Source organism: Microcaecilia unicolor, chromosome 4 (assembly GCF_901765095.1).
Source record: "Microcaecilia unicolor chromosome 4, aMicUni1.1, whole genome shotgun sequence".
NCBI classification, from domain to species: Eukaryota; Metazoa; Chordata; class Amphibia; order Gymnophiona; family Siphonopidae; genus Microcaecilia; species Microcaecilia unicolor.
Window position 1 is genome coordinate 319,979,473 of NC_044034.1, and position 12,319 is coordinate 319,991,791.

General features: G+C 42.2%; 1 protein-coding gene across 1 annotated transcript in view; it reads right to left on the reverse strand.

Annotated features, from left to right (window-relative positions):
• LOC115469725 (disintegrin and metalloproteinase domain-containing protein 9-like) overlaps positions 1–12,319 on the reverse strand; it is a 247,157-nt gene that overhangs the window by 33,644 nt on the left and 201,194 nt on the right. Inside the window, exon 15 of the mRNA XM_030202513.1 lies at positions 4,687–4,796. Coding sequence (XP_030058373.1) covers positions 4,687–4,796 — 110 coding nt within the window. The remainder of the gene's footprint in view (positions 1–4,686; positions 4,797–12,319) is intronic.

The window sequence follows — 12,319 nt, forward strand, 5'->3', positions numbered from 1 at the left end:
GAAAGCAAAGTTAACTGTGAAACAGGGGACCTTGGCAGTGACTCGTTTCATGCCGAGATCACTGCCCAACAACTCACTTATATTGTCATTGGTCCCACAACGTATCACAGAAACTTTATCTTATATTACAAAATTTTAATGTACACTTTTCAATAACCAAGTTTTTGTGATATGCTGTGGACTGATGATGATATGTGAGTTGTCGGCCAGTGATCCCAACATGAAACGAGTCATTGCCGAGGTCCCCTGTTTCACAGTTAACCTTGCTTTCCTATACCAACCTTCACTGCTTTTTTTTAATGTGATTATTGCCCCTGCATAAAACTCTTTTGGGGACATTTTTACTTTTTTTGCCTTCTCTAATAAAACCATGGTATTCATGTATCATTCCTACTAGTAGGAATATGGTTGAAGGACTCCTGTGCACCTTAGAATGAACATTACTAGACACATGGGAAAGACAAAGAGAGGGTAGATGCTGGGCACATGCTGAGCATGGAAGGGGAAGCTAGAAAAAAAGGGAAGATACTGGTCACGGAGGGCATGGCTAGAGAGAGAGGGGGATGCTGGACACAAGAGAGGAGAGCTAGAGAGAGGGGGAAGCTGAGCAGAAAAGGATGGGGATCCAAACCAGGAACTTGAGCACAGGCACACACCCATCTGGATCAATTGTGATGAATATCTCTAATAAAATGTTGACAGCTGATGAGATTTCTGTACTTTCTAAAGGACTGTCTTTCATTCCAATCAATACCCATGACCCTTTTCAGTTCCAGTTAGAGCTCAAGAAATTTGTGTGACGATTGCAATTGAGATTGTTTTTTGATACACATAAAAATGACTGTGTAGATCATTCTGTAGTACACAAACTGTCTTCTTGGACTCCCCTGGACTGCTGGATCCTGTGATAGTGATGTTTATAGCAATGGTATTGAAAGAAGTAAGAGTATTTGGAGAGATCTATGGGATATGTTGGGTTTAATATTTCTTGATTGGAAAGACAAGCTTTGAGAGCCCTGTGAGAGGATTCTACCATTGTTAGCCACCGGGCAGACAAAGAGGGTGCCGAGGTGGTTTGGGATAAAAGAGACTAAATGCAAGAAGCAAATTCACAATTTAGTAATACTATTAATTATTTAGAGCTCCCTGTGGACCCCTCTCTCCGAGTGGCGGATAAAGTACTGGAAATTACAAGAAGGGGGAACCTTCAAGTTTTCTATTTACTGCTCAAGATCCGTAAATGTTTAGATCATCCTCCTGGACGTCCCATTATCTCGGCCAGGAATTCCCTTTTGGAACGTTAGTGTAAATTCATTGATAAACATTTACAACCTTGTCTTGCTACAGTTAAATCGTATTTGAAGGATACTACTCATTATTTACAGATTCTACAAAGTATGGAAAGGAACTTCTCTTTACAGTGGACATTAGTGACTTTTGATGTATATTCTTATATACCAGTATACCCCAGATTGAGGCTCTGGATGTTATTTTTGAGGCAGAAAAACAGCGCCCCCATCCTCATCTGGTTCCATCTGATTTTTTGGTACAATTAAGTAAAGTAGCCATGTAAAGTAGACATTTATCCAAGATAAATGTTTAAGTGCCAGTTATATTTCTAAGATTTCAAAGAAAATCGGTAATGTGACATAACTGATCTTAAAAACATTAGAACCAATCTTAGAAACATAACTGGTTATATGCTGGCTTTGAACCTGTCAATATTATATGCTTATTTTTGTAAATTGGATGTTTATGCTGCGCATACTTGGCATATAAACATCCATTTCTCCTGTATTTTAGAACAGGCTCTATTTCAGTAGATTTTGTTCTAAAATAGTGGTGAAACTAGAGATGCATTGTCCTGTACATCTCAATTCCTACTTTTAAAATGGTACTGCACGTGAGCAGAGAGCTGTACAAAGATTATAATATAAGCAGTAACATTCTATTCTATTCCCATTTATCATCTTGGAATCAAAGCTGGTTAAATTCAGAAAAGAAAAGAAAGGAACAGTAACTAGTTCAATATCAAATACAAAGAACTAATCCTCCATATACTTATCAAATAAGTAAGTTTTTAACGCGTTTCTAAATAATATGTAATTGGAAAGTGTATGCATTTGGATTGGAATAGAATTCCATATTTTACTAGATTGGTAAATAAAATTTCATGAATACGTTTGTAATGAACCTATGATACAGAAGGACTACCTAATCTTTATAAAGATTTGAAACGAGAAGCAGAATGAATAATATGAAAAGCAATCAACTCAATGAGATCTTGAGGACAGCAACCATTAATTATTTTGAAAAACCAACATGCTACCTTGAATTCAACGCATACTTCAATTGTTAACCAATGCAAATTCTTTACCAGTGAAGCTGAACAAATTTCTTGCAACCAAAAATCATCCTAGCTGCTGTATTCTGCCAAAGTTGAATTCTATTTTTGATCTTATGAGCAGTATCCTTGGTGGGATTATGAGGGATATAAATGTTCACAATAAATAAATATAAAACATTACAATAATCCACCTGTGACATCAACACTGCCTGAACCTAGAGTCTAAAGTGTTCTGGGGAAAAAAACAGATCTTATAAATCTTAGTTGACAAAACAGAAAAAAACATTTTGACCAAGATTGTTAATCTGAAACTCCATTTTTAATTGAGAATCCAAGATGACCCCTAATACTTTACCGATGTCACATAATCAATTTGTTCTCTCGTTTTTAATCTTAGAATTACTAAAGTACAATAAACTAGTTTTATTAGCATTAAGTTTTAACACATACTATTCACCCAGATTTGCACCTGCTCTATGCATTCCAAAATTAAGGTATTAGAAATTTCAGTATTAGAATATAATGGAACTAGAATAAAAATATCATCAGCATTAGAAAAAAAAAAGAATATTAGGATGATTCTAGTAAGCATCCCAATGTACTCATAAAATTGAACAAAATTGGTGCCAGTAGGGAACCTTGAGGAACCCCATAGCTAGTACTCCAACATGTCATACATTGCACTAGCATTCATGGAGGGGCATAATCGAATGCGAATGCCCATCTCCATGGGCGCCTATATCCGTGGGTGCCTATTTCCGTGAATGGGACAACCCGTATTTTCGAAAAAAGATGGACGGCCATCTTTTTTCCGATAATATGGGTTGTGCGGGGCAAATGCCTAGGAGTTGGCCATTTTTCAGCTGGGCGCTATCGGTTTCAGTGATAATGGAAACCGAAGGCGCCCATCTCAAAAATGAACAAATCCAAGGCATTGGGTCGTGGGAGGGGTCAGGATTCGTAGTGCACTGGTCCCCCTCACATGCCAGGACACCAACTGGGTACCCTAGGGGGCACTTTTACAAATTAACAAAAAACAGTAAAAGAGCTCGCAGGTGCATAGCACCCTTCCCTTGTGTGCTGAGCCCCCCATATCCCCCCAAAACCCACTGCCCACAAGTCTACACCATTACCATAGCCCTAAGGGGTGAAGGGGGCACCTACATGTGGGTACTGTGGGTTTTGGGGGGGCTTGGAGGGCTCAGCATTAACCAGCACAAGTGTAACAGGTGGGGGGATGGGCCTGGGTCCGCCTGCCTGAAGTCCACTGTACCCACTAATAACTAATCCAGGGACCTGCATACTGCTGTGATGGAGCTGGGTATGACATTTGAGGCTGGCATACAGGCTGGGAAAAAAAGTTGTTAAAGTTCTTTTTTTTTTTTGTGGGAGGGGGTTAGTGACCACTGGGGGAGTCAGGGGAGGTCATCCCCGATTCCCTCCGGTGGTCATCTGGTCATTTAGGGCACTTTTTTGGGACTTGTTCGTGAAAAAAAAGGGTCCAAAAAAAGTGACCTAAATTCTCGCTAAAAAATGGCTATTTTTTTCCATTATCGGCAAAAGCCACCCATTTCTGTTCAGCCGATAACCATGCCCCAGTCCCGCCTTCATCACGCCTCCGATACGCCCCCATCAACTTTGGCCATTTCCGCGACGGAGTGCAGTTGAAGATGCCCAAAATCGGCTTTCAATTATACCGATTTGGCCGCCCACGGGAGAAAGACGCCCATCTCCCGATTTGGGTCGAAATATGGGCGTCTTTCTCTTTCAAAAATAAGCTGGCTAGTCTGTCACTTCCTCATTCCTGGTCTGTCTTAACTTTCATGACAGAAAAAAAACACCTTAAGGGTCTCTATATAAAATCCTCAATCAAAAACAAAAACAGGAGAAAATGTAAAATGTGAAAAGAAATCCCATTTCCATTCTTATTTTAAATCTTAATTAAGATAAACTTGGTCCAAAACATATATTTTACAAAATACAGTTGTTGGATATTTGTAACTCCTGGGTATGAAACACAAATGGTATATCAGTGTAATTATAAGTACAGTACAGTGTGACCACAGCTCTTCCTCTGGGATCAAAAATCATAAGCAGATCATCAGAATATCCATATCATCAAAAGTAAGTGATGTCAAATACATAAATGTTGTTATTAACAAGCCAAAAGCATTTATGATTGCACTGCTGTTAAACTAATCAACTGAGTATAATTTGGGCTGATTCAAACATGTTGGTGCTGAAATTATCTTAATGGAACGTGAACTTTCATGACACTGCCTGCTCGTATATACCTAATTTGTCAGAATAGAGTAATATGGATTTCAGTTCAGTGAAACATACCCTGAATCACATTTAGCATAGTTGTCACTGAGGCCACCACAGTTCCCAGATCTGTCTCCTAGAGAGTTAGCTTCTATATAGCAAGAGACATCAGCAGACTTTGAACCTGTAAAAATGAGAGTGGTATAAAACCAAGCTATTAATAGTAGAAATGGAGCAAACCAACTGATAAATAGAGAAACAGGAGAGGAGGATAAAAGGTAGGGGAACTGCTGGGGAAAGGCTCTAATAGAAAATAGATGATAGAGCAAAAAATTGAGAATAAAACTGGTAGGTTTGAAGGAGGAGAAGATAGAGAAAGTATCTGGCAACACAGTTTGAAGGTGCTGCAAAAAGCTGGAATGGTGAAAAAATATAAGAACACAAACAAAAAGCACCTAGAGCCTTCAAAATAGGGACAAAACTTTAATCTGTAGACCCAACACAGGCTGTGTTTCAGCACAAAATGCCAAAGATATATTGCCTCTTCAGAATATGGCAGCAAATCCCTTTTGGGACAATATATCTTTGGTCGTTGTTTTGTTTATTAAACCAGACTGGTTTTTTGTACTTTGTATTTGGCTGTTCAAATGACCACTGACGCAGGCGTTTTGCGCTGAAACACAACCCATGTCAGTCATACAAATTAAGTATTTGTCCCTATTTTGAAGGCTTTTTGGTGCTTTTTGTTTGTATGGGAGTGATTGTGTCTCATGACCTTAAGGTGGCCAAACAAGTAGAAAAGGCAACACTCAAAGCTTGAAGGATGCTCAGGTGCATAAGGAGAGGGATGATCAGCAGGAAACAGAGGTAATAGTGCCCTTGTACAAATCTCTGGTGAGGCCCTATTTAGAATACTGTGTGCAATTCTGGGGCCCTTTTACTAAGCCACGTAAGCGTCTATGCACGCCCAATGCGCGCCAAAATAGAGTTACTGCCTGGCTACTGCGTGGTTCTTGTGGTAATTTCATTTTTGGCATGTGTCCGATATGCGCATCCGAAAACTACTACTTAACATTTCTAAAGCGCTACTAGGGTTACGCAGCGCTGTACAATTTAACATGGAAGGACAGTCCCTGCTCAAGGAGCTTACAATCTAAAAGACAGGTGTACAATCTAGAGACAAGTGTACAATCTAGAGACAAGTGTAGAGTCAATCTGATAGGGCATACTATATTTCTCGAAAGGTTAGGTGCCGAAAGCAGCATTGAAGAGGTGAGTTTTAAGCAGAGATTTGAAGATGGACAGGGAGGGGGCTTGGCATAGGGGTTGAGGAAGATTGTTCCAGGCATAGGGTGAGGCAAGGCAGAATGAGCAGAGCCTGGAGTTGGCAGTGGTGGAGAAGGGTACTGAAAGGAGGGATTTGTCCTGTGAGAGGAGGTTACGGGCAGGAACATAGGGGGAGATGAGGGTAGAGATACACTAATTGTATGATAGCAGTGGCTCATACCCCTACAGGAGGGTGGGAGGTGAGCACACCAGAGGTACCAGAAGGAGGGTGAGTTAGAGGTGTAATGGATGAAGTGTTTCTGTATGCTGATGGGGAGGGAGAGATGTGGGTATGTTTGTGTGCTGGGCTGAAAAAGAGAAAGAGAGGGAACAAACAACTGCAGAGTTATACTGGGGGGATTTACAAATATGCTGTGGGGAGGATGGGAGGAGAGTGGGTTTTGCGAACCAGTTACAGTGCTGTGACTACTGGGGGATTGAGTAAGCTGTGGTGGTATATGTGTTGAGGTGGCTTATGGGGGTAAAGGCTAAGGAGAGGGTTCTGAGAGAGAACTAGTGGGTCTTTGTGCTGAGGGGAGGGGAATGTGGGAGAACTGTGGGGTGTCAATGGGTGGAGGAGGGGGTTTAAGAAAGAGCAATGGATATGCTTGTTCCTAGGGAATGGGTTTGAGAAAAAGAGAGAGAGAGAGAACTAGGGGAAGGGGGAGGATGGTAGTCTGGCTGGGAGATGCAGAAGGAGGAAGGAGAATGAAAGAAAGCTAAAGGGACAGCCATGGAGGAGGGACAGAGAAAACCGGTGACTTCTTAATAAGGAGATTAGGAGCAGTAGCAGAAGGGGTCCCACACATTGCTAATTAGGAAATTCTCCAATCAACCCTGTTGGAAGGTAGGATCAGTTTACAAATTTAGAAGTCTGTTTTTTTGGTAGGGGTGAAATAGCAGACAAGAGGGATTGAGAGAGGTTTATGCTTGGGGGTGAAGGAGAGATTCATAGAGGCTGCCACTGCAGCTTCCTTTCTGAACATATCACCGAAACCCTCTCTCTTCATTCTCTTATTCCATTTAGACTGCTGTATTCTGCTTAACTTCACACAGTCGCTCCATCATCTACCATTGTTCACCAACATCTATTGAAAACATAGGTTTAACTGCTACTGTAATAAGTAGCTTGCTGTATATCACCTTAAGAATATTATAAATGAGTTGTTAATAAATGTGCATAAATTGTCAATTGTTTCAAATCTGGCGCCTAGAATTTTGGACTGTCTCCTAGATCCTAAGAAAATTTGTCAAGGTCTAATGTAGAATATAGGAAAAGGCTTATTTATAGATTATTATTATTAGAGAACAATATTAAGGTAGGCCTTGGCTATTTAGTTCTTTGAAAGCCAAACACAGTCTTGAATTAAGCCTGGCAGTGAACAGGCAGCCATTGAAGTTCTTTCACAATGGAGTTATGTGATCCCTGTATTTGCAGACCAGTAGTAAATGGACAGAAGAATTTTGCATCAACTGTAAATGCTTTACTCATTTCATCAGCAACACAATATAGCGAAGTTACTGTAGCAGGCTTTCTCCAAGGATAGCATGCTAATTAGTTTTACTTGTGGGTGATGTCATCCATGGAGCCCAGTGCGGAAAACGCTGCCTAGTGTAATTTTACTTTAATAATTTGAGGCAGTACTCTCACCATGCATGTGCAGATGCCTTCCCGCCCAAGTCGCAAGTGCAGGACCAAAAATAGTATAACATAGCTAATAATAAATCCAATTCCTAGGAAAGGTAGGAGGGTATGCAAGACTGATATGCCTGCTATCCTCAGAGAACCCCTGCTACAGGTAAGTAACTTTACTTTCTCTGAGGACAAGCAGGCCATAATAGACTTACAAGTGGGAATCCCTAGCTCCCAGGCTCACCGAAAAGAAAAGTTAATTAAAGGAATGAAGAGACTGTCATAAATGTTCACAATAACTCTTCATAGGCTGGAAATCTATTATAATTAAATTCAAGTAATATACAACAGATTTTATGAAGGGAAAAAAAGCCTCAGAACCCAAACTTCACTCTTCAACTTTTGTATATAGTGATTGGATTCACAGGGTAGTTCCAGTTATAGGCATATAAACCCCCTTCATTCATAATCATTAAATCTCACTGTTGTGTTGGTTTCTTTGTCAACCCCTATTACTACTACTATTACTACTTATTTCTATAGCACTACTAGACAAACGTAGCGCTGTACACTGAACATGTAAGAGACAGTCCTTGTTCAACAGAGCTTACATCTAATCATGAAAAACAGGACAAATAAGGGATAAGGGAGTTACTTAAAGTGAGAATTATAAAACAGACATGGGTACTGAAAAGTGAATAGGAGTTAGGAGTTAAAAGCAGCCTCAAAAGGTGGGCTTTTAGCCTAGATTTGAAGATGGCAAGAGATGGAGCTTGACTACTGGTTCAGCAAGGAGTGGAGGGAGTGGCCTAGTGGTTAGGGTGGTGGACTTTGGTCCTGGGGAACCTGAGGAACTGAGTTCGATTCCCACTTCAGGCACAGGCAGCTCCTTGTGACTCTGGGCAAGTCACTTAACCCTCCATTGCCCCATGTAAGCCGCATTGAGCCTGCCATGAGTGGGAAAGTGCGGGGTACAAATGTAACAAAAAAAAATGGAGTCTGGAGTTCACAGTGGAGGAGAAGAGTACAGATAAGATAGATTTACCTAAGGACTTTAGGGAGAGATGAGAGTGAAGAGGTATTGAGAAGCTGCAGAGTAAATGCACTTGTAAGTCAATAAGAGAAGTTTGAATTGTATGCGGAAACAGATAAGGAGCCAGGAAGTGATATGAGGAGAGGGCTAATATGAGCATAGCAACACTGGCGGGATATAAGTCGTGCAGCAGAGTTTTGAACAGATGGAAGAGGAGAGAGAGGGCTTAGAAGCAAGTCATAGTATTCTAAGCGAGAAGATAAGTACTCTTAGTGTGGGTAAGGATTTTGGTAGTGTGCTCAGAAAGGAAGAGATTAATTTTGGTGATATTATAGAGAAAGAAATGACAGGTTTTAGCAATCGGTTGGATATGTGCAGAGAAAGAATAGAGGAGCCAAAGATTACCCCAAGGTTATGAGCTGGTGAGACAGGCAGGATAAGAGTTATGCACAGAGATAGAGAATGGGGGAAGAGGAAAGGTGGATTTAGGGGGAAAGACAAGAAGTTCAGTCTTGGCCATGTTTGGTTTCAGATGGTGGTGAGATATCCAGGCAGCAATGTCAGACAGGTAGGCTGAGATTGGGCCTGGATTCCTGCTGAAATTTCTGTTGTGGAGAGGTTGATATGGGGGGTCATCAGCATAAAGGTGATACTGAAAACCAAAGGAGATCAGAGCACCAAAGGGAGAAGTATAGATGGAGAAAAGAAGAGGTCCCAAGACAGAGCCCTGAGGTATACCAACTAATAGTGGGATCGAAGTGGAGGAGGATCCAACAGAGCATGCAGTAAAAGTGTAATGGGAGAGAGAAGAAGAAAACCAAGAAAGAACAGAGCCCTGAAATCCAAGTGAGAACAGCTTATCAAGGAGTAGGTGGTGATCAACAGTGTCAAAAGCAGCAGATAGATCGAGAAGGATGAGGATAGATTAGAGACCTTTGGATCTGGCCAGGAACAGGTCATTGGAGACTTTAGCAAGTGTTGTTTCAGTTGAATGTAGAGGGTGAAAGCCAGATTGAAGTGGGACAAGAATAGCTTGAGATGAAAGAAAGTCGAAACAATGGAGGTGAACAGTATGTTTGAATATCTTGGATAGGAAAGGGAAGAGGGAGATAGAGTGATAGTTGGAAGGGCAGGTAGGGTCCAATGAATGTTATTTGAGGAGTGGTGTAACTACGGCATGTTTGAAGGCATCAGGAACAGTTGCAGTGGAAAGTGAAAGATTTAGGATATGACAAATAGAAGGGATGACAGTAGGATAGATAGTGTTGAATAGATGGGTGGGAATAGGATCAGAGGAACAGGTATTCAATTTGGAGGAGGAAAGAAAATATGCCGTTTCCTCTTCAGTGATTTCAGAAAACTACTACTACTACTACTACTGTTTAGCATTTCTATAGCGCTACAAGGCATACGCAGCGCTGCACAAACATAGAAGAAAGACAGTCTCTGCTCAAAGAGCTTACAATCTAATAGACAAAAAATAAATAAAGTAAGCAAATCAAATCAATTAATGTGAACGGGAAGGAAGAGAGGAGGGTAGGTGGAGGCGAGTGGTTACAAGTGGTTACGAGTCAAAAGCAATGTTAAAGAGGTGGGCTTTCAGTCTAGATTTAAAGGTGGCCAAGGATGGGGCAAGACGTAGGGCTCAGGAAGTTTATTCCAGGCGTAGGGTGCAGCGAGACAGAAGGCACGAAGTCTGGAGTTGGCAGTAGTGGAGAAGGGAACAGATAAGAAGGATTTATCCATGGAGCGGAGTGCACGGGAAGGGGTGTAGGGAAGGACGAGTGTGGAGAGATACTGGGGAGCAGCAGAGTGAATACATTTATAGGTTAGTAGAAGAAGTTTGAACAGGATGTGAAAACGGATAGGGAGCCAGTGAAGGGTCTTGAGGAGAGGGGTAGTATGAGTAAAGTGACCCTGGCGGAAGATGAGACGGGCAGCAGAGTTTTGAACCGACTGGAGAGGGGAGAGGTGACTAAGTGGGAGGCCAGCAAGAAGCAGATTGCAGTAGTCTAAACGAGAGGTGACAAGGGTGTGGATGAGGGTTTTGGTAGAGTGCTCGGAAGAAAGGGGCGGATTTTACGGATGTTGTAAAGAAAGAAACGACAGGTCTTGGCGATCTGCTGGATATGAGCAGAGAAGGAGAGAGAAGAGTCAAAGATGACCCCAAGGTTTCGAGCTGAGGAGACAGGGAGAATGAGAGGAGCCATCAACAGAAATAGAAAAACGGGGGGAGCGGGGAGGTGGGTTTGGGGGGGAAAATGAGAAGCTCGGTTTTGGTCATATTTAATTTCAGGTGGCGTTGAGACATCCAGGCAGCAATGTCAGACAAGCACGCTGAAACTTTGGTTTGGATGCAAGGTGAGATATCAGGGGTAGAAAGGTAGATTTGGGAGTCATCAGCATAGAGATGGTAGGAAAGCCATGGGATGAGATTAATGAACCAAGAGAAGAAGTGTAGATAGAAAAGAGGAGGGGGACCAAGAACAGAACCCTGAGGTTACACCGACAGGCAGAGGGATAGAAGTAGAAGAGGATCCACCAGAGTGAACACTAAAGGTGCGGAGGGAGAGGTAGGAAGAGAACCAGGAAAGGACAGAGCCCTGGAATCCAAGTGAGGACAGGGTATCGAGAAGTATGCTGTGATCGACAGTGTCAAAAGCAGCGGAAAGATCAAGAAGAATGAGGATGGAATATTGACCTCTGGATTTAGCCAGTAATAGGTCATTGGAGACTTTAGTAAGCGCAGTTTCGGTTGAGTGGAGAGGGCGAAAACCAGATTGTAATGGGTCAAGAATAGCATGTGAGGAGAGAAAATCAAGGCAGCGGCGGTGAACAGCACGCTCAAGTAATTTGGAGAGAAAAGGAAGGAGGAAGATGGGTCGGTAATTAGAGGGACAAATAGGGTCAAGTGAAGGCTTCTTAAGGAGAGGTGTGACCACAGCATGTTTAAAGGCAGCAGGGACGGTCGCAGTGGAAAGTGAGAGGTTGAGAATGTGACAGATAAAAGGAATAAGAGTAGGAGAGATGGCATTAAGAAGGTGGGTGGGAATGGGATCAGAGGAACAGGTGGTACATTTTGAGGAAGAAAGGAGAAGTGTAGTTTCCTCAATAGTAACTTCAGGAAAGGAAGAAAGGGAATGAGGGGAAGGATAGAGAGGGGAACGGACTAGTGGAGGGAGAGCTGGTGAGGTAGAGAAAGCAAGGTTTATCTTTTGAACCTTGTTGTGAAAGAATTCAGCAAGGGTCTGAGGAGATAATGAAGGGGGAGTTGGGGGAGGGGGCACCTTGAGGAGAGAGTTCAATGTGGTGAACAGAAGTCGAGGATTAGAGCCAAGAGAGTTGGTCAGTTGGATATAATAATCCTGTTTGGCACGTAAAAGAGCAGATTGGAAGGAGGTCAGCATGAACTTAAAGTGTAAGAAATCAGCAAGGGCCCGAGATTTCCGCCAGAGGCGTTCGGCGGAGCGGGTACAGGAACGTAGGTAGCGGATATTAGAAGTCAGCCAAGGTTGGGGTTTTGTACGCCTTACAGGGCGGGTCATCAAAGGTGCAAGAGTGTCTAAGGCAGAGGATAGGGTATTGTTGTAAGAAGAAACAGCCTCGTTGACAGACGTGGATGGTGCCACAGTAGAGAGGAGGTTTGAAACATGGGAGGATAAAGATGAAGGGTCAATATCGTGAAGATTCCTAGATAAATTAGATAGGATAGGAC